General features: G+C 40.3%; 1 protein-coding gene across 2 annotated transcripts; it reads left to right on the top strand.

Moving 5' to 3' along the window:
• The first annotated feature begins 99 nt into the window (after positions 1–99).
• Positions 100–22,917, top strand: LOC148373287 (one cut domain family member 2-like). 2 transcript variants are annotated; one of them, XM_088352908.1, is made up of 3 exons: positions 100–1,018; positions 22,550–22,794; positions 22,858–22,917. In XM_088352908.1, exons 1-3 carry the CDS (start codon positions 100–102, stop codon positions 22,915–22,917), a joined length of 1,224 nt encoding a protein of 407 aa, XP_088209034.1. The 2 variants fall into 2 exon arrangements, with proteins under 2 accessions (XP_088209034.1, XP_088209025.1); XM_088352899.1 differs by having other exon boundaries at positions 22,550–22,917.
• The last annotated feature ends 1,004 nt before the right edge of the window (positions 22,918–23,921 follow it).

The following is a 23,921-nucleotide window of genomic DNA, read 5'->3' on the forward strand; positions in this document are numbered from 1 at the left end:
CAAACCAGCGATTAGGCGCCTCCACCCCGCCGAACCAAACCTTCCTAATCCATGGATCTTCCTTCCTGCCTTTTAATTAACGGGTGAGGGCGGGGACGCATGGAGCTCGGCATGGAGAACCTCCACGGCCTCCCCTCGCACCCCCAAGTGGGGAACCTGATGAGCGCTCGGCCCAACTCGCCCGCTTCTCGAAACCTGGGCTCCGGAAACACACGGATGCCGAACCACCTGGAGAACTCCAACGAGTACCTGCACCCGGCCATGTGCGACAACTACACCACCCTGGCCCCGCTCCAGCATTTGCCCCCCATCTCCACCGTGGCTGAGAAGTTCTCCCACCCGCATCATCAGCGACTCTCCTCCGCTAACGTCAGCGGGAGCTTCACACTCATGCGCGAGGACCACCGCGCGGGTTTGGCCCCCATGCACGGGAATCTCTACAACTCTTACCCTAAGGAGATGTCCGGGATGCCGCACGCTTCGCTCCACACGTCACAGCAACCGATGTCGTCTTACAGCACCACCGCACACCTCCAGGAAGCAAAAATGCTGTCTCCTGTATCGGGGTTTGAATCCCACGCGTCTATATTATCCCGTGAGCAGGAGCACCTGGCGAGGAGTTTAGGAGGACACGGAATGATTTCAAACCTTAATAGCATGCACCACCATCATCATCATCATCATCACCCGCACTTGCACTCGCAGCCCATGCTCGGGGATCGCGATCGACACAGCGGGGGTCCGGGTTTAGCGGCCGTGTCGGGTTCGACAATCCAAGCTGAGGAGATCAACACCAAGGAGGTGGCGCAGAGGATCACGGCCGAGTTAAAGCGTTACTCCATCCCGCAGGCCATCTTCGCCCAGAGGATCCTCAGTCGATCCCAAGGGACCCTCTCGGACCTGCTGAGAAACCCCAAGCCTTGGAGTAAGCTCAAGTCCGGACGAGAGACCTTCCGCCGTATGTGGAAGTGGCTGCAGGAGCCAGAGTTCCAGAGAATGTCGGCGCTCAGGCTGGCAGGTAATAACGGTGCAGAAATTGATTGTGATTGGGGAAAAAAGATGCAGTCCACTGGCGAGTGTTTCGGAATCAAAAACACAGGCCGTTTTTGGAACATTGCATTGACGTTGCATGCATGACCTTCATTAGACAATGCAAACCCTCAAGAAACAAAACAAAAGCAACAACAAAGAAATAAAGAACCCCCTCCACTAAAAAATTCTTTTGTTTTGCACATACCTGAAAACAAAAAAAAGGTCATTTCATTTAAAATACGTCCCAAAATTGAGTCATCTTGTCTCAACCCCCCGAAAATTGTGTTACAGTAATTCTTCTAAAGTCATACATGTTGTTAAATTTAACAAATGAGCAAATACAAAGAAGAAAAACAATACCTCTCTCCAAAATAAAACAAAACCAAATTAAAAAAGAGGACTACATTAGATAAAACATCAACATGGAATATTGTTGGAAATACCCCCAAACTTGAGTCAAAATGGTGCTATTCCCCCTAAAACTTAAATTGGGTGGGTTTATTTTGAAGCCACCCCCAGCTCACAAAACAACCCAAATGGGTCATTTTATTTCCCCAAACCACCTCCAAATTGTGTTATTTCAACCCCAAATATAAATTTGGGAATTTTAGTTTTGAAATGCAAAGGGAAAAAGCGTTCAATAAAACAAAATAAAGAAATCATTTTTCCAAGATAAAATAAAAATAATGGATCATTTTAAAAAGTCGGCAATGGTGAATTGAAAGAAATTACATAAAAATTGAGTTATTTAATTGAGTTACTTAGTCAAAAACACACTATTTTATTTTTGAAGCTACATCAACGTCCAGAAAAAACATGGCATTTAACACCACAAAATTTGTCCAAATTACCTCAAAATTCTACTATTTTGCCCCACAACCTAAATAGTTTTTTTTATACCTTTTTTTCCCCTTAAACAAATTGAGTAATATTTATACTTACTCCCCGACCAAAGCAAAATAAAAACATAATTAGATAATGACATATTTAGATAAATAAATGAATAAACCAATAAATAAAACAACATATCTCATCCAAATCAAACAAAATGGGGGCATTTCAAATTAAACAACAATGGGAAAAATTAGTAATTTTGTCCAAACCAGGTCAAAATTGGGTTGTTTCTTTGAACGGGGTCGTTTTATTTTGAAGACCCTCAGCTCCCAAAACAAAACAGCCTAAAAAACCCATCAAAATATGAATGTGTCATGAAGTCTAACCCAATACAACTGGGATTCGGACGAAAAAGAGGCATTTTGTTCTGACATTCCCTTTCCAAAAACAAATACAAAATGGGTGTCATATTGTACAAAACAACAAATAAGATCGTCAATAAAAGAGAAAAAAATACATGTTTTTTTTTAAAAAACATAAAAATCACCACAACTCAATTCTGTGTAATTTCGGCAGCACAGCTCATTTACTATCTTAACTTCCGAACAGCACGACTGTGTTTTTCCCCACATCCATAAACGCACCATTTAAATAATCGTTGGGCATCCTGGCCGGCCTGATCAGTATTGCAGTTCCGATCTCGTTGTGAACTCACCATAACACTTTTCATGATGCTTAAAAATGCAAAACAGTAAAAAAACACTCGCTGAGATATTTTTGGACAGTTGATTTGGAATATTTGGATTATAAATGTAATCCTTATTCGGTGGTCTACATGCATGTTTCTTTGGGTTTACCTTTATAGACTGTCAAATAATGCCACTCACTTAAGCTGACGATGCAATAATGTATTCTGATTATGAAAAAAAATACAATTTATTGGGAATATTTGGATGCTATATTGAATCAATGGGCGGCAATCCACTTGCATGTTTATTTAGATTCCATTTAATGGACTGTCTTCGAAATAAGAAACAAGTATTTAGTCTGGTCAACGTTGCAAAATGAAGACTATTGTGATTACAAATAGTGGCCTGCTTCTTTTTGCTCTCAAATAGAAATTAAATTTAATTTAAAAAAAAATCAATTTCTGACAAGATCTTAATGAAATCTGCGTTCTTACATGATTGTGATGTTTTAGCTTGTGAAGCTTATGTCATGATATTTTACTGACTGGGACAGAGAAAGCAGCCTGATTCACTCAGCAGTGTAGCAAACCTTAGCCCGAGGGCCATTTGTGGACCGGCAACTATTTTGAGCAGTCCTAGGCATATACAGTAACAAAATTGTTTAATCCGTTCTAAAATCTTTTCTCCTAATATATAAAGATGCAAATTACCTTTCTTATGATAGGATTAATATTTACTTTTGGTAGAAATGAGTGCCCCCCCGACAAAAAAAAAAAAAAGGAAAATAACTAAATACAAATCCCTTTTTTAATGTTTAACAAATGATCAATTTTTCCTGGTGTGCCTGGGTACTAAAGCATACTGCATTCGCATAAAAAGAACAGGTTTCAGAATATACGCCTTCTAATTTTGGGCATAGTTACTTTAGTTTTTCAGAATTATCTGTTTATAGTTTGTTTTTAGATTTTCGGACATAGGTAAGATAGAGGAGCCTTTGAGTGTCATTAATGTTGTTAGCAGCTCCTTTTTATGTTTGCCTGGCTTTGCACATTGGCGATCAATACTCTCCCCCTTCCTTCTCTCTCCATACATTTCCCTCACCCTTCCATCCCTCCACACTCTGCTGCAACGTCATAAAAATGCAAGCCCATTGACTTAATCTTAGAAACCTTAGCTCAGTTATAAGGAAGCCAACATTAGGATGGTCGGCCATGTTGGAGGCGGAGCTTAAAAACAAAACAAAGGAGAGAAGACGATGAAACTAAAGAGGTGTGGAAACGAAACGCAAGGCAGATAGATGCCATCGATCCAGTCGGGTCGGCGCTTTGTGCACGATAGAGGCCGGCGAGTCCAAAGATCAATACAGAGGCTTAATAATTGATAAGGCTAGCAAAAATGGCCGAGTAAGACGCATGCATGAAAATCTTCCAGGTAAGCAGAGTCTGATAAAAACAGCCCATCATCCCAATGTAGCTCTGTGCAAAACCAGCAGTCACATGGTGCAGATATTCTTTAGAGTAGTTTTTCTGAACTGGCGGGTCGCGACCCAAAAGTGGGTCCTGTTTTCAGTGGGTAGCAGGTCTTTGCCTTGGCAAAATAATGTGACAAAAAAGAAAAAAAGAATAACTGAGGGGCATTCATACTTCTTAAAGCCCCAATGTGTAATATTGGACCAATAGATGGCACTGTGTTGTCTGGTACGAGTGAGGGCCAGTGATACACTGCCCAGCATGGAGGCAGGATGGCAGACAAACACGGCGGGGACCTAAGTGGGGATTCCACAGTGTAAAAAAAAACCAAATACATTTCTCGACCTGTGATTTTTTTGAAATAAAAATTAACATTAGTATGACAGTTCATGCATTTTTGCCTAGCATTAGAATAAATATTTTTTTTTTACGGACTGAAAGTTTTTTTGTACCACTAGGAGGCACTAAATATTACACATCGTCCCTTTAACAATAGATGGCGTTAATGCCCTGCAACCGCCAGCTGACACCACTATTTCACACAAAAAAAGACAGGAAAAGTTAATTTGACACATTATGGGTTTCATTGAAAGTGCAGCTAATTGCACAATAAAGTGACTCTGTGCATTTTTATACCACTACATGTCGCTATATTGTTTGGTGCAGCCAAAAATGAGTGCCATAAAGCCACTGAAATAAAATGTTTTGGATTTTATTAGGAAATCAGCTAATTCAGTATCAAAGGGACAGTCTGTATGATTTCACCACTAGATGTCGCTGTGTTGTGCCGTGCAACTGAAAACGAGTACTTCAAAGCACATGGATGAATACAAACTACAGAGACTCAAAGTGACCCAACTCCAACATTTTTATTTCTCATTTCATGAAAAACCTTTAATAACCTTTTGGGGTTTTCTCGGGTACGTGTAAGAGAAAGGTGGCTGACAATCATGTTGCGTCAAATAAATGCTAAATTTTCAACCTGCAATCATGATTAAACATGTACATTTATGTTTGAGTTATTTCCTATGATTTAAATCAATATTGTTTATATTCCAAATTCGTTTTTTTTCCCACTAGGAGTGGCTAAAATATACACGGTGTGCCTTTAAAGGGACTATATTACCGTATTTTCCGCACTATAGGGCGCACCGGGTTATAGGGCGCACCCCCAAAAAATAGTTTTTGGTCCTATATCTTCCATAGATAAGGCGCACCGGATTATAAGGCGCTACAATGGGAACGTCGACAAAACAGTCAGATGATTCAGTCCAACTGATTACCCCCTTAACATTCCCAAAGCTTGCAAAGAAGCAAATACGTGTCGTAGACACGTGCGGATGCGGTGTCCGTACGATGTCACTCAAATGCATCATTTCAAATATCATTCGGAAGGTTAAAGTCTTGGGATTCAAGAAATGCCAAACATTTCTTAGTTTCTATTTTCTTTTTCGCTCGCAACTTTACTGTGCATATGACAATAAACACTTGGAATTGAGTTTAGTTCACTCAACTCATCACAGCAACATCAAGATCCTTCTAAAACAAGATACCGGGAAAATATAAAGCCTGTTGGGTAAGTTGCGAGACCTTGTGATTTAATGTTGATCCATAAATAAGACGCACTGTATTATAAGGCGCATGGTCAGCTTTTGAAGAAAAAATTAAGATTTTTAGGTGCGCCTTATAGTGCGGAAAATACGGTACTTTAAGTCGGGTTGGTTTTGCTGGTCAAAAGGCGATTATATTCTATCATCTTTGGTTAAAATCTTTGAATTCAATACATTTGAAAAGTGGATTTATTTCTTAGATTTTGGTTGTAGTTTGTAAGTAAGGATCGGTTAAGAACTACTCCTTTAGAGGGAATTTTTGCCGAGGTCGGCAAATTCTAATCAGCATTTGATGTAGTGATGTCATCGGGTTGGCTTTGTGTATGTGTTTTTGAGCACTTTACATTGTTCAAGCTTATCTGAATACCGATCCAATCGGCTCTCCTCTCCTTGCTTCCTTTTAATTTCTTGTCTGGTTTCTGCAAACAGACAACGTGCTGTGATTATTCATATCTGAAAAGGGAGATTTGCAAAATTTGATAGCAATTGTTCCCCGCCACACATAAAACACAGGAAAAATAATACAATTTTCTACTCTTGGCGTGGACTTCGATCCCATAATTGGGAGGTAAATTTGATTTGTGTGATTGAAAATGTGTGCAGGAAAGACAAAAGAAATTAGTTGATGTTAAGTCTGCCATGTTTTGTGTATGTGACTTCTGTAAGGTTCTAATTTATGATATTAAAGGCGTTTAGTCAGCAATTAAATACTCTATTACTCATTGAGACTAAATAAACCATTTTTACAGGCTCAATCACAAACAAAAGTTTAAAATACTAACCGTTTAAAGGTTTTATATATATATATATATATATATATATATATATATATATATATATTTTTTTTTTTTTTTTTTTTTTTTTTTACAAATAACTACTGTAGCATAAAAAGTGGTGAGACTGTGTAGCCAATCAGAATGAGGGACATAATGCATCATGAGAATCCATGAAGTAGATAAACACTTGTTCACTTTACTTAATCTCTCTCTCTCCCTCTCTCTCTTTCTCTCTCTCTCGATCTCTCTTTTTCTTACTTCCCTTTGAGTTTCCCTATTTCTTCACTATCCCCCTCTGCCCATCAATCGATACATTTTTCTTTCTCTACCTGTCACTCCATCTCTCACACTCTCTCTCTCTCTCAAATGTAGCTCTCTCGCATCTAACTCTCTCTCTCTCTCAATGTATCTCTCTCTCTCTCCACGCCTTTCTCCCTTTTAGTAAATTCATCTTACCTTTCTCCATCTTTCTTTCCATCTCTTTATATGTACCTCTCTCTTTCCCATCACTCAATCTCTCTCTCTCTCTCTCTCTCTCTCTCTCTCTCTCTCTCTCTCTCTCTCTCTCACTTTCTTTCTCTCTCTCTCTTTCCACCAATCAATCAATCCACCTACCTATGTATCATCTAGTCAGTGTTTCCGTTTAACCAGTCTTTAGTGTGAAATTAACCGCTTCATCTTAATTTGTATCGAAGAAAACGCTGGGAAAAACGGAAAAGGCATAAAAAAAGAAGCCAAGCCAATAAGACGTGCAAGACGTGCCTTTTACAAGCTATTCAGAAGCTTCTGGACGAGACAACAAGGAACGCTTTCCGATAATCGTTTTCATGGAGGGAGGGGGGCTAGATTCTGATAAGTGATTGACAGCCTGTCAATTGTTTCTCGCCTTCCAGTAGTCCGTCCTGCAGGGCGTGAGAGAGCCCGTCTCGCCGCACGCAAAGCATCTCATCACCCCGACCGGGAGACTAGCAGCAGCACGGTGCGGTTAGTTCACCGTCTGCATCCATCCCATCATGAAAACTCCAACATGTCATACCCCCTCGCTCATGCATGCACCCATTTACTGTTTTTTTTTTTTCTCTCTACGCAAAGTTTCTTCTGGGCATCAAATGTGGCATCATTAAGACAAAACTGCAGTTTTGAAATTGTTTATGATGCCAGATATACAAAATGAATAGATAAATATCATTGAGGAGCAGTTTTGTTAGGATTTTGCGCATCATGTAACAAAATGTGAAGGATGCATACTTTTTTTCTTTACTTAAGTCAAGTCAAGTCAATTCATTTTTATTTGTATAGCCCTTAATCACAAAGAGTCTCAAAGGGCTTCACACGTTATTACACATAAGCAGTTTAGGTTATTCATATGCTATAGAGTAGAAGTGAGTTTTAAGCTTAGATTTAAACATTTCCACTGAGGTTGCAGATCAGATCTCAGGGGGAAGAGCATTCCACAGCACCGGTGCCCGGATGGAGAACGCTCTCGAACCTGCGGAACACTTCTTGGCTCTTGGGATCACCAGAAGACCGGCGCTCTCAGAACGTAGGCTTCGGGCCGGAACATAAGGGGAAATCAGATCTGAAAGATATGAGGGGGAAAGTCCATGTATGATTTTGTATATTAATAAGAAAACCTTGAAATCACATCTTAGGCTAACAGGGAGCCAATGCAGGTTAGCCAAAATTGGGGTGATGTGATCGGACTTTTTTGTCCTAGTTAAAAGCCTCGCTGCGGCATTTGGTACCTTACTGATAAACTATAATGCAATGATTGGTTGGATGGATTCCTCAACCACTAGAGTCGTAGGGGCACATTATTTCCTGTCGTGTGTCTTGGGCAGGTATAGCCTGGTGGCGCCCATCCCTTTCCAGACCAACATATGTTTCGCGATCTCAAACCAGACCTTTCGCGTGTTAGGTGAACGTGCTAACCACTGCACCATGGAAACAAAATATCTCCTCCTCATGGGGTGGGGTCTGTATCATCCTCAGACTCGGGTCCTCTAGCAGAGGCTTGGTAGTTTGAGGGTTCAATGCAGTACCTTAGCTGCTCATTGGACTGCACTCAACATGACTGAGATTTCAGATGTTGTTCCTGAGATCCGTTGGAGCCTCTCTTACGGTTTTAGTATACTGCTCTAAGTGCCCCCACTACCACAGAGACCATACTGGCCTTGGCCTTCCACATTTGTTCCAGCTGCTCTTTTAACCCTGGGTACTTGTTGGCGTCAGCTTGGATGACCACATCTAATATACTGGTTGCATATCCCATCTACTTGGTTGTGCCTCTCCATGTACGCTGATCAAGCTTGCATATTACACCTTGCCACAATGTGCTAGAATGTTTCAGGAGTTCTTTGCACAGTCTCCATCTTGGGTCTGATCTAATATGGTAGACCCTAAGCTCTATGGCTCTTGCGCTTATGGCCTGTGTTTGTGCTGCCATGATCAGGGCTTTTGTGCTCTCTGTCAGTCTTGCACATTCAAACCAGTGGTAGGATTTCTTGATGTCAGCCACCTCCTCTATCTGGCAGGGATACAACCCATGAAGGGGCTTGTCCTTCCAGGATGTCTGCTCTTCCTCCTCTGCACTCTCATGAGGGTGTTGCTGCCTGAAATAAACTCACAGGTCTTTATTTGGGGCATTATTTGATGTACTCTTCGATTTTCAATGTTTCATGTTGGACAGTGGCATTAATGCTCACTAGAGATAGATAGATAGATAGATAGATAGATAGATAGATAGATAGATAGATAGATAGATAGATAGATAGATAGATAGATAGATAGATAGATAGATAGATAGATAGATAGATAGATAGATAGATAGATAGATACTCCTACTCAGTCTCTAGACTTAGGGTGGTGGACTTGCCGTGAAACCCTCCATGTATGGTGATGCGCTTTCTTGTCTGAATGTCAGCAGTTGCTATCTCCTATTTTGGACATACATATATATATATATATATATATACAGTGCATCCAGAAAGTATTCACAGCGCTTCACTTTTTGCACATTTTGTTATGTTACAGCCTCATTCCAAATTGAATTAATTTAATCTCTTATCTCAAAATTCTACACAAAATATTCCATTATGACAATGTGAAAAAGTTTTTTTTTTTTACTTTTTTGGAATTTTTTAAAAATAGAAAACTAAGAAATCACATTTACATAAGTATTCACAGCCTTTGCTTAATACTTTGTTGATCCACCTTTGGCAGCAAATACAGCCTCAAGTCTTTTTGAATATGATCCCACAAGTTTAGCACACCTATCTTTAGGCAGTTTTGCGCATTCTTCTTTGCAATAAGTCTCAAGCTTAATCAGGTTGGATGGGAGACGTTTGTGCACAGCCATTTTCAGATCTCTCCAGAGATGTTCGATCGGATTCAAGTCTGGACTATGGCTGGGCCACTCCAGGACATTCACGGAGTGGTTCTGAAGCCAATCTTTTGATATCTTGGCTGTGTGCTTTGGGTCGTTGTCCTGCTTAAAATTGAACCTTCGCCCCAGCCTGAGGTCAAGAGCGCTCTGGAGCAGGTTTTCATCCAGGATATCTCTATATATTGCTGCATTCATTTTTCCTTCCATCCTGACTAGTCTACCAGTTCCTGCTGCTGAAAAACATCCCCACAGCATGATGCTGCCACCACCATGCTTCACTGTGGGGATGGTATTGGCCTGGTGATGAGCGGTGCCTGGTCTCCTCCAAACATGGCGCCTGGCATTCACACCAAAGAGTTCAATCTTTGTCTCATCAGACCAGAGACATTTGTTTCTCATGGTCTGAGAGTCATTCAGGTGCTTTTTGGCAAATTTCAGACAGGCTTCCATGTTCCTTTTACTAAGGAGTGGCTTTCGTCTGGCCACTCTATTATACAGGCCTGATTGGTGGATTGCTGCAGAGATGGTTGTCCTTCTGGAAGGCTCTCCTCTCTCCACAGAGGAACGCTGGAGCTCTGACAGAGTGACCATCGGGTTCTTGGTCACCTCCCTGACTAAGGCCCTTCTTCCCCGATTGCTCAGTTAAGAAGGCCGGCCAGCTCCAGGAAGAGTCCTGGTGGTTCCAAATGTCTTCCATTTACGAATAATGGAGGCCACTGTGCTCATTGGGACCTTCAAAGCAGCAGAAATTTTTCTGTATCCTTCCCCAGATTTGTGCCTCAAGACAATCCTGTCTCGCAGGTCTACAGACAGTTCGTTTGACTACATGCTTGGTGTTTGTGCTCTGACATGCACACTCAACTGTGGAACCTTATATAGACAGGTGTGTGCCTTTCCAAATCATGTCCAATCAACTGAATTTACTGCAGGTGGACTCTAATTAAGCTGTAGAAAGATCTCAAGGATGATCAGTGGAAAAAAGATGCACCTGAGCTCAATTTTGAGCTTCATGGCAAAGGCTGTGAATACTTATGTAAATGTGAGTTCTTAGTTTTCTATTCTTAATAAATTCAAAAAAAGTAAAAAAAGAAACTTTTTCACAGTGTCATAATGGAGTATTTTGTGTAGAATTTTGAGATAAGAGATCAAATTAATACAATTTGGAATGAGGCTGTAACATAACAAAATGTGGAAAAAGTGAAGCGCTGTGAATACTTTCCGGATGCACTGTATATATATATATATATATATATATATATATATATATATATATATATATATATATATATATATATATATATATATATATATATATATATATATTTATATCACAGATATGTCCTTATCCAGAGACAAAGCTGAGGACTTCATCCTGAGCTTAAGGACTACATTAAGCTTAAGGATGAAGTGACCGTTGTTGACAAATGAAAAGCGGCCAAATCCACTTGTGGGGGAAGTCCCCACACAAATCCCGCTATTTGAAAAGGAAGCACCTGAAGATAGCGTCGCGCTTTGTTCTCCTGTGAGACGTGTTTAATGAGACACACTGGCTTGGACTTCCCTGTCGTCCTATTCATTTGTCTGTTGCGTTCAGCGGCAACATATGAAATGGAAATATTGACCATCTGAAATATTTATTGACCGCAAGGAAGGTTCAATTTTGCTGTGTAAGCTAGTGCCACCAATTTAAGGAATACAATGAAATATACTGCATGTACTTTCAAAAAAGAACATGTGAAAAAAAATACTGAAATCATCTGAAAAAATAAAATAAACTGAGATCGAAATTGTACTCTCCAAAACATCAGGGTTCAAAACAACCCGATTTGCGTAAACAGTGAACCGATCTACTACTAGGAATAAATTGACTGAGTTTTTGGGTTGTTTTGTTTAAAAATAGTTTTAGGTCATATTGGACAAAAAATATCACAGATTGTCTCGTTTAAAATTCAACAAACCTAAAAAATTAATTTTACTTTGAAAATAAAAGACCACAAAAAATTCACGCCCCTAGGTTGGGTTGTTTAAAAATTGTCATTTTGTTAAAAAATAAAAAAAACGTTGTGTCATTTTAAGCAAAAAAAAGTGAGAAAGAGAGAAAGAAAAATAAGAGAAAAGTATAGAAAGAAAAAATGAACGTAAAGAGACAAAAGAGAGCGACATAAGGAGAAAGACAGAAAGAAAGAAAGAGGGGTAGAGCTAAACACAATAGAGAGAAAGAGAGAAAGACAGAGAAAGATGGAGCCTAAAAGAGAAGGAGATAGAAGAGACAATAAATGCATTGATACAAATAGAGAGAGAAAGAAAAGGGAGAAAAAGAAAGACTGATGAAGAAATACGGAAAGACAGTAAGAGAGACATAGGAGAAAGGTAGACAAAGGACAGAGTTAAAAAAATCATAAAAAGGAAAAAGACTGAGAGAGAAAGAAAGAAAGAAAAAGACAGAGTAGAGACAGAAAGAAAGGAGGGATAAAGAAAGACAGAGAGAAAAAAAGAAGAAAACGAGAGCAGAAGGGCAAAGCGATAGAAAGACAGAATGAATGAAAGAAAGAAAAAGAGACATGGAAATGGAAATAAGGCAAAAAAACCGAGATCTCAGTTAGAAGTTACATTTCCTCCAGTGGCACTTTTTCTCCGAAAAGTGCATTGCAAATATATTTGATTTAATTTGGAATATGCCAAGACTCATCACTAGTGATCTATTTTCAGAACTGCCTCCGCCGGCTACTCAGGTGTTCTTAGTGGACTACCAGGTGCCCCCAGGCACCACCTTGGTCACTTTTACTCCAAAAGTAAAGTTTGTTCTTAAATCATTAGCAAATGATTCAAGCAGTTTTTTGTGGTTGGGCGCTCCCACTCGATGCTAAAGTGGAAAGCAAAATGGCCGCCGGCCCAAATTGGTGAAAAAACAAGCGTTACGTATTAAATTAGCACTATATTATCGCTCGCCCCCAGTCGTTAAGTTATTGAGTGTGTTTTGAGAGCCTGGGGGTAATCAGGTTCGGATCGATCAATAGTTTGGGGTGATATGGGGGGAGGCTATCAATCTGAGGGCAGAATAAAACAACCTACTGGAGGGGGGGGGGCTACCTCAGGGCGATAATAACAAAACTGAGATGTTCATATCCAACTCTGAGTAGTTTGTAACGCTGCTTTGCTATAATAATGTGTTGTTTGCAAATGAACAGGCTTTATGAGCCCACTCTCTGAAGAGCCTGCTCCTTATCAAAAGGGAGCTGACTCCCTTTGAAATGCTTTCTCTCTTTCCCTCCTTATATGTGTTTTTTATCTTTCTTTCCTTATCTGTCACTCTCCCTTACTCTATTTCTCTCTCTCTCTCTCTCTCTCTCTCTCTCTCTCTCTCTCTCTCTCTCTCTCTCTCTCTCTCTCTCTCTCTCTGTCTCTCTCTTTGTCTCTCCTTCACTCTCTTCCCATCTCCCCTATGTCAGTCGATCTCTCCATCTTCCTTTGTCTCTTTCTGTATATCCCTCTCCATCATTCTCTCTCTCTCTCCTTCACTCTCTTCCCATCTCCCCTATGTCAGTCGATCTCTCCATCTTCCTTTGTCTCTTTCTTTATATCCCTCTCCATTATTCTCTCTCTCTCTCTCTCTCTCTCTCTCTCTCTCTCTCTCTCTCTCTCTCTCTCTGTCTCTCTCTCTCTCTCTCTCTCTGTCTGTCTCTCTCTCTCTCCTGGTGTCTCTCTTTCCCTCTGTCTTTCTCTTTCTTATCTCTTCCCTTCTATAATCCTTTTTCTCTCACTCTTTTTCTCTTTCTATCTCTCTCGAAAGTGCTTGTGACTGGTTAATATGAGTGGTGTCATCTCTGCTCAAATTAAACAATGTGAAAGTTTAGATGAGGTAAAGGTTCACTGTATATTCAAACAATAAAGGGTAGATTATGTTATAAGTTGTTCCAAAAGTCCTGGGCACATTTTGACATTGAAACACATCTGGTACATTCCGAAATCTTGTAATCTCAATTTTTGAAAGCTGTTCTAAGTGAGCACCATCAACCCTATGCCCAAATGCTTGCCAAACACGTTTCAACATTGCAATGTCAATTGGTTGCAATCTTTTGTGTTATTCATGCCCTCAGCTCTTCCACATCTCTTAGAATAGAGGGCACATAGGGCAGTTATTTCACAAATCCCAACAATGAGAAATGCATATTGTGAGATCTGGAAATCTGGGTGGCTAGGAAATGAGATTGTAATAATTTTCTGCATGACCATCCAACCCAACCTTCTGGCAGTGTTGTGTTCAGGGACTGTCTAATACTTAGGCCCCAGAGTGGTGACGCCCCATCCTGTTGGAAAATGTAGTCACCATACTTTCTCACCAAATGTATCCATTAACCAGTTTTCCACCATGTCAAGTAACGCAGATGCCCATTTACTGTTGCTCTTTCAAAGAAGAAAGGTCCATAAGCAGCTTTCCTCAACATAGCACAAAACACCTTTGGGGAATCTCACTGATGATCATTTGGGTTGTGAATAACCTATATGGGAGTATACAGGACTGTCTCAGAAAATTAGAATATTGTGATAAAGTTTCTTATTTTCTGTAATATAATTAAAAAAACAAAAATGTCATACATTCTGGATTCATTACACATCAACTGAACTATTTCAAGCCTTTTATTATTTGAATATTCCTGATTTTGGCTTACAGCTGAAAAAAACTCAAAAATCCTATCTCAAAATATTAGAATACTTCCTCAGACCAAGTAAAAAAATAATTTTATAACAGCAAAACTAAATCAAACATTTGAAAATGTCCATTGATGCACTCAGTACTTGGTTGGGAATCCTTTTGCACGGATTACTGCATCAATCCGGCGTGGCATGGAGGCAATCAGCCTGTGGCATTGCTGAGGTGTTATTGATGCCCAGGATGCTTCGATAGTGGCCTTCAGCTCATTTGCATTTGTAGGTCTGGTGTCTTTCATCTTCTTCTTAACTATACCCCACAAATTCTCGATGGGGTTCAGGTCAGGGGAATTAGCAGGCCAATTAAGGACAGTGATGCCATGGTCAGTGCACCAGTTACTGGTGGTTTTGGCACTGTGGGCAGGTGCCAGATCATGCTGGAAAATGAAAGTCTCATCTCCATAGAGCTTTTCAGCAGATGGAAGCATGTAGTGCTCTAAAATCTCTTGGTACACAGTTGCATTTACTCTGGACTTGATGAAACACAGTGGACCAACACCAGCAGCTGACATGGCTCCCCCAAACCATTGCTGACTGTGGGAACTTCTCACTGGATTTCAAGCAACTTGGATTTTGCTCTTCTCCAGCCTTTCTCCAGACTCTGGCGCCTTGACTTCCAAATGAAATGCAAAACTTGCTTTCGTCTGAAAGAGGACTTTGGACCACTCTGCAACTGTCCAGTGCTTCTTCTCCATAGCCCAAGTCAGACGCTTCTTCCGTTGTCTTGAGTTCAGAAGTGGCTTGACCATGGGAATACGGCTATTGTAGCCCATTTCCCGGACACGCCTGTGAACTGTGGATTTTAATACCTGGACTCCAGCTTCAGCCCACTGTCTTTGAAGCTCCCCCAAATTCTGGGCTGCGGTCATCTCTCTTGGTTGTGCAGCGTTTCCGGCCACATTTTTCCCTTCCAACAGACTTTTTGTGGATATTCTTTGAAACTGCACTCTGTGAACAGCCTGCTCTTTGAGAAATTTATTTTTGTGTCTTACCCTCCTGATGGAGGGTATCAATGATGGTCCTCTGGACAGCAGTCAGATCAGCAGTCTTCCCCATACTTGTGATTTAGTTTACTGAACCAAGCTCAGTGTTTTTAAGGCTCGGGAAACCCTCGCAAGGTGTTTCGAGTTAGATGATTCAGGTGATTAGTTGAATAGCCTACTTGTATACTTTTTCATGATATTCTAATATTTTGAGATAGGATTTTTGAGTTTTTTTAAGCTGTAAGCCAAATTCAGCAATATTAAAATAATAAAAGGCTTGAAATAGTTTAGTTGATGTGTAATGAATCCAGAATGTATGACATTTTTGTTTTTTTAATTGCATTACAGAAAATAAAGAACATTATCACAATATTCTAATTTTCTGAGACAGTCCTGTATATCTTGTTTATTTTGCTATTCACGTGGAAATGCGCCTTATCACTAAAAACAAGCAGAACAACAAATCTGTCAGCTTCCATCTTCTGTTGCATTTTTGAAAATGCCAGAACGAGCTGGTTTATCAGTGTCCTTTAACTGTTGGACTAATCATAGCTCGTGAGGCTGTATGAACAGTCTTCTACTTTAGACACACCAGACAGGTGTTGGAGGACAGTAAAGTTCCATACTGGCTGTTCTGATTGATATACTTGGGCACCACTAGAAAGCAGTTCCGTTTTGTTCAATCGTTTCTTCTGAGGCGCGTCCCATTCTTTTAGCAGCGCATAAGCACCCATCCGTTATGAAATTACAATGCCATCCCTCTATGGACTTCCTTTAGCAGCTCCTGTCTGAATTTTCTGCGAAATGCACGTTAAGCAACAGTCCATGATTCGGTTTTTGCAAATTCAAGCACACAAACGTTTGTTCAGATTGAGTGAATGCCATTAATGAGTGTGGAAGGAAGCAAAACACATTTAAGAAAAATCAATAGCCTTAAATGAACATGTTATTGGAAATTGTAATGTATTATTTTATTGTACTGCTATCTATAGTTAAGGAGATATGGGGATTTCAAATGTGCCCAAGAAAAGCATAATGTATTTTCAAAAATATTTAATTTGGTGCACAATATTTCATAATAGCTGGTAATATATAGATTAAAGCAACCCAAACAATTTGAACAGCGATTTAGGAGCCAAAGATCTGGCTCTTTTTAGTATTCTTTCTAAAAAGAGCAGGGAATTCCCATCATTCTTGGCTTGTGGAACCGCTCCAGGAAAAAGAACAAGAATCCCCCCCCCCCCTTGTCATGAATACGCATGCGCACGATCACATCGATCCGGCCTCACAGTCAAATCTGTTTACTGTTGTCCAAAGCTGCTAGAAAGTCATTAATCATGCGCATACGCATGCAACGACTCCTCTATACGCCCGTGCAACTTATTGCCACCCCCCTTTTTTAACATTTCCTAAATTTCTTTTCTCACTTTGCGCAAAATTTGATTTGTTCTTTCGCTGATTAGCAGAGCAAAAGTCTTGTCATCTGTCAGAAAGCACGCTCCCGAGTTCTGTACCGCGCACTTTAAAGCACGCGCGCGCACCCGCGGATCGATAGCGATCGATCGTGTGGGGAGGGGAGCCCTGATTACTGGAGCACGTGTTCTGAAGAAAAGCGAGGAAAATCGATCGGTGCGGCTTTTTAGGGCAGCACAACACAACTGGCTTCCCTACAGCTTTCGCGGACAGAAAAAAGACCTAAGATTGCACCCCGTCACACAAATCCACGCAATTAAAACGATTTAGCCACAAATGACGCATCGCTTCCTACTCGAGACAAAAAGACAACAAGCACGACAACGAACACAGCTTTAAAGATTGACTTTATATAACTTCGGGTTGACATCACATTCATTGATTAAGGGACAAAATGCGGGATTCAAAGTAAATAACACAATTTGGGCTGTAAGCAGGGTTGGGTAGGGTTACTTTAACTTGATTACTTTCAATTACTTTTGGATTACTCCAATACAAAAATGCGACAGAAACAAAATGAAAATAAATCCAAACAGCTTTCCAACATCATTTTTGCCGTTCCATGTATTCCGTTACTCCCCAAGCCTGCACAAGATTTAGTAATTTTATTCATATTTAGTTTCTTTTGTCTTTTATTAGCATATTTGGTATTGGAGTAATCCAAAAGTAATTGAAAGTAATCAAGTTAAAGTAACCCTACCCAACCCTGTCTGTAAGTATTTCCTCAAATTAGCACTGTTAATTAATTTATTTTAGTTTTATTTTCTTCACTGAAAACCCAACAACATGTTAATACACTGTACAAACTTTCATGGGGATAAAAGTAAGGATTATTCAGCAAAAATGAATTTGAGAGTTCACACTTGTTGTCACGCCAAAGAACAAACAGGGGACCCAAAGGCGTAACGTTCACACAACACTTTTTTAAGGAATCGGATGCTTGGGACTGAGTAAGAGTTGTATATTGTTACAGGAATAAAACAACATTCATAATGGCCTAAAGAGGATTTCGTCCATCTTTTACATGGTGTCAGAAGTCTGGGAAGGATCCAGATTAGAGGACGAGTCAGGATGGCCAAGTTTAATCCCCCACAAACTTTGATTTCGACAAGCCGTCAGAATGGTCAGATTAGAGGCAAAGTTTCGAGTGGTACAGGACCTCTACGAAACTGAACAAAGACAATGGACCAGTTCAACTAAGGTGTTTGTTATACACTATGGGAAGTGAGGCGAATAATGTGTTCTTTTGTGACTTTTAATCTTGGTAATGATGGTGAGAAAGTGAATAATGATTTTGTGCTGAAGAAGTTTGATGAACGTTCATCCATTAACGGCCATGTTTTTACCTGCATGTTCAGAAGCCTGGAGAGAGGGCAAGGGGCTTCATAAAGGCTTTATATGAACTCTCACAACCCTGCGATTTAGGGACAAGCCATGAGGAAAACATCTGGGACTGGATAAATATTTGAATATTGGACAAGGGAGTGTCGCGTAAGCTGCAGTTGATGGAATGCTTGACTTGACTCAGACTGTGCAGGGGGTTCGACAGGCAGAAAAGATTGCTGCACACATCAACATGAAAGGAGTAGAATGAAGTTACAAAGCAGAACCCCAGTTACCCAAAGTCCAAAAGGCAAGGTGGGGAGAAAGACAGAAAATGGGGAAATGTAAACAAATGTTATAAATGTGGGAAAAACACAGCATAGCAGAGATGAAAGCTGACCTGCTAAGAAATCATCTGTCAAAAAGTCGTGAGCTGGACTAGAGTGTGCAGGAATAAGAAGCAAGTGAATGAGACTACTGAGCGGACTGCACAGTTAGAACAACCCGAGCTATCAGCCTACTTCCGGGGTACCGTGAAAAATATAGAAAATGGAAAAGAACCGTTTGTCAGTTATGCTCCTTCTAAATAAAGTAAGTAATGTTTATTGAAGGTATTGTTGGATACATTAATCAAAACATGACACAAAAAAAAAACCTAATGCTGAGAGTGAGCATGGCCAAATATGGTCACCTTACGCCCCCTCCCCTAAGAAAATTTGACAAATCTATTTCTGCCAACCTTTGCTTAAAGGTTTGCACCGTATTTGCACTAATAACCCGGTCAGGCAAAAAATTCAAATTTTTTGGTATCCTGAAAGAAATGAAGTTTCAATGCAAGTTGCTGGTAGGTCTAGAGACCTGTAACTTATATCTGTGACCACGTAAACCATCAACACGACAGAACTCAAAAAATTGATCAAAAGGCACATCGATCATTCCATGCAGTACTTTGAACACAAAAATTAAATCAAATCGAATTCTGCGGAGCTCCAAAAAGTCCAAGTTCAGTCTTTGTAGTCTTTCCGGTTATGACAAGTTGTGCATCCCAGGTATCCGCTTCGTATACCGACGTTGAACTCCTTCCAGTAGGTTAATGTCCTTGAGTAAGTAAGGGTTCCACACAACGCTATTATATTCTAACCCGGGTCTAAAATAAACGCAAAACATTCGAACTAAGAATGCTGTGTTCTTGTAAAAGTGTCTGTAAATGTTTGATGCTATGTTATTGGCTTTGTTGGTAATTTTGGCGATATGCGTGATAAACTTTAGGTTTGAAGTAAGAGTGACACCCAGATCCTTATGTTCAGTAACAACATGCAAATCATGATCATTAATGTTATACAGCGGAACAGAACCGTGAAAAAACGAGATTTATGAGATGACAGTTGCAGTTGCCACTGTTCGGACCAAAGAAAAACTGATTTAATGTAATTTTGGAGAGAATCAATTGTTCCTGCAACCTGGGTTTTTGGTACAGCTTCACGGAGAGCAGTGGAAACCAGCGGTATACTACTCCAGACAACTAACTGATGCAAAAACCCGTTATACCAAGATAGTAAAGGAGTTTCTGGCAGGCGTGTGGGCATGTGAAAAGTTCGACAAATACCTGAATGGCCTTGAAAACTTCAGGTTAGTGACAGACCACAAGTCGTTAGTACTTCCCATCAACAGTCAGTGCTTGGAAAATATCTCTCTCAGATGTCAGTGACAATTCATGAGGTTCAACACGGTGGCATAGTATGTACCAGGTACCCGACACACCGTCACTCAGCCCACTGACACTAGAGGTAAAATTTGGCCTGAAAAATACAGCCCAACCCGGTCCAGGGGTATAAAAGCCCGAAACAACCTAAAGCCAACCAATTATTTTGATTTGAGGGACCGAGTACGAATTTTTGGATTTTATTTGTGAGGTGGAGGGGTGATTTTGCCTGTCTCCGATCATCCCATGCAAAGTTTCAGAACCTTGCAAAGGAGCTGGATTTTGAACATATAACATCCAGCCCTCATCACCCTCAGGCCAAGGGGACATTTAGAAAGAGCAGTACATGTATCAAAGAAAATCCTTAATAAGAAAGAGCCGCTGCTAGCCCTGATGATCTACAGATCCACTCCATGTTCCACCATAGGCTTCAGTCCATCTGAACTGCTAATTGCAAGGAGAATCATGACGACAGCCCTGAATTCGGAAAATAATCTTCTGCCATGATGGCCTAGCAGGAAAGCACGACACCAAACAGAAAGCAGTGCACTCGTTTAATTCAACAACTGCTGGACCATGAAAAGTCATGGTTTAGACTCAGGAGAGGCTGCCACACAGAGATCCCACACCATCACCACTCAGGACGTTGATTTTTTGTCCCTGCTGTCCAGGCTCTGAGTGCATCCTACCACCAAGCCTGACTATGACCAGGTCTGAAATGGTGTGTGAACCCGTAAATTAGTGAAACTAATTATGGCCTTTGGGGGTGGTTGGGTGACAGAAGATACATACATAAGGGACTAATTGTTCTTGCATGTTAATGCCGTTTAAAAAAAAAAGGAAGGAAGAAATGTATTGTGCTGGCAGGTCGGACCAGCAATTACAATACAACGAGAAAGAGTCTGGGAGATGCTTGAGACAAAGTAAGAGCTGTATCATGTTTTGGGAATAAAAGAAAACGTTCATTTTTGTTTGAAGAAGACTGTCCATATTTTACAGCACTAGGAACAAATTAATGGATGCATCAACAAAATACTGCATTAAAAGTAAAATAATTTTTTTTTTGACCATGTGCTGAATGCACCACCTGGAAGTATTTCCTCAAATGAGAGCTGTTAATTGATTTATTTACTTTTGATTTTCTTAAGTAAAATCCTGAACATGTAAATAGCAATGTTATTATGTGAAAAGAAACTTTCAGGGGAGAGACTCAAAAAATAATGAACACTAACAGGAAATTAATGGATTCATCAACAAGATCCTGGATTAAAATTAAGAAATCGAATTTTTGAACTGGTCCAAAATGTGGGAGTCTTCAAATGTGCCCTGTCAACAAATTATGTTTGGATTCAATCTATTATATAAGTAAATTACAGAAAAAATGAAATAATATTCTAATTATGTCAAAAAAAACTTGATTGTTCTCCCAAAAGGAAATTGAAATTTTGCATTAACATCAAATTTAAAGGAAGAGATGAGATGAGATGCAATTTTAAACAGGTCATGAACACACCACCCGGAAGTACATCCTCAAATGAGTGCAGTAAAATACTTTGATATGGTTTTGTTCTTTCAAATGACTGAAAAAAATAAAAGTGTTAACATTTGAAGGAAACTTTCCTCCCAAAATGAATTAGAGATTTGGCATATTCTAATTAACATAAAATCTACCCCCTTTTAAACGCACGACCCGAAATGATTCCTTCAAATATTGTCGTTATATGTGTGAACATTTTTTCTTATCATAACCTATAACCATACTGTGGAGAATAGTGCTGAATTGCAACACAGACCTACAAAGTCTTCTTTTTGTAATCTTGTCAGGGGTTGATGCCACAGTATTGGACCAAGTTGCATTTGGTTGTCATTGTTCCCCGAGGATTAAAGGAAACTCGAGCAACTAGACAATGACTCAGATGATATGGATGGAGAACATTAGTGTTTTTGATAGATAACTTTCACTGCCTTTCAATTCAGATGGATACATTGTGGACTTGGTTTGTGGATAAAAAAGTAGAAATATTGTGTGAGTATGTAAATCTTGAATGAAGTACTATCGAACCTCCTGACTTCTCATGTCATGTATTCTATGAATAATGTTGGTAAAAACATCAACTAATTTCTCTTTGAGAAGAGAATCATAATTAATTTTCAGACATCAGTTCTGTTTTTTGTATTTAGAGCGCATGTCTTGTAGAAAACGGCAGCCTACTGTTTTCCTCTGTCCCCTGCAACTTGAGAGAAAATATCAAACATGTTTGATACTTGACACCATTGGCATTGTTGTGTTTATCAACAAAATACTGTATGCCTCTGCCCACCTGACGCTAAAGGCAAAGCTAAATATTTTGATCTTGATGTTTTATAGTGGGGAAATGCCATAAAGAAGGCTAAAAAACATCGTAATAACGCAAAGTGAAAATGTAGTAAGGGTGAAGTCCCCATATTGTGGGAATTACTGTATAACACAAAGTAATGTATGCACTTCCCCATTTTGTGTTTTTTTGTTCACTCTTCTGATTTTTGGAAAAGCTGACAATTCGTTGTTTGATGTGTTCTCCAGCATGTAAACGCAAGGAAGAAGACCGCGGGCGAGAGCGCAACCAACTTCCCAAGAAGCAGCGATTGGTCTTCACCGACCTTCAGCGTCGTACCCTGGTAGCAATTTTTCGTGAGAACCGGCGTCCCTCCAAGGAGATGCAGCTGACTATCTCGCAGCAGCTTGGTTTGGAGCTCTCCACCGTCTCTAACTTCTTCATGAACTCGCGGCGCCGATGTCCAGACCGATGGGACGTCGGCCCCGAGGAGATCGCCCTCCAACGCCATGCCGGACACACCGGACATGCCGGACACGCCGGACACGCCGGACACGCCTCAACTTCGCCCGGACATCCCGGAACATCTACCATTAGCACTTTCTCCAAGGCATGAGGGAGATATGGGGTGCGTAGTCATCTGACTGGTCTGCTCTTTTTGACGGGGGGCCAATTGGATCGTTTTTGTGATTCTGAATGTTCCTATCATGGGTGGACCACTTCATATACCAAAGATCAAAGTTCTGTTGAAAATGGCTGGCACACAAAACAACTGGTTGATTAAGAAAGGAGATGATTTCCATCTTTCGAGCTCGTTCTTTAGAGCTCTGGAATTGATCATCTTCCTTAAACATTACAATCAATCAACTCATGCACAATTGCACATGCTAGGTTGCCAAGAGTTCACGCTTATTTGGCTAACAGCTTGCTGATCGGATCCTTTGCTGCTTGTTTGCATCTATTCAACATATTACAAGGGGTATCAGTTAGCTTCATACAACATCACAATCAATCGACATAAATAATATGCTAGGTAGATCACCAACAACACTCGTTTGGCCAACAGCGACGAAGCCATTTGGATCCTTTGGTCCCGGTTGGCTTCTAGACACCAAGAACACGAAAATGATGGTTCACTCGAACTTTGATACTAGTTTGGTTCATTTCAACATAGCAATCAATCGATGGATATATATGCTAGGTCGCGAACCGCCAGTGCTTGTTTTACTAATACTGAGCAAGCCAATCGGATCATTTTTGTGATTCTGAATGTTCCCACCAGGTGTTGAACTCTTCATATCAAAAAGATCACAGTTTGTTCAATAATGGCTGGCACAAAACATTGTTTGGCTAACAGCTAGCATTTCAATCAGATTGTTTGATGCTGGTGGACTACTATTCAACATCACAAACAAGAAATGGGATTGGTTTGCTCAAACTTGGGTACCAGTTAACTTCTTTTCAACATCAATAGACAAACGTGTATGCAAAGTGGCTAACGGCCACTGCTCATTGGGCTAGCAGGGAGCTAGCCAATCACATCATTTTAGTTATTCTGGATGATACTAGAGGGGTTGAACCAAAGATCAAAGTTTTTCAAAGTAGAATGCCAAACAAGCA

This window comes from Urocampus carinirostris, chromosome 1 (genome assembly GCF_059441175.1).
Source record: "Urocampus carinirostris isolate Australia breed hairy pipefish chromosome 1, RoL_Ucar_1.0, whole genome shotgun sequence".
Taxonomy (NCBI): Eukaryota; Metazoa; Chordata; class Actinopteri; order Syngnathiformes; family Syngnathidae; genus Urocampus; species Urocampus carinirostris.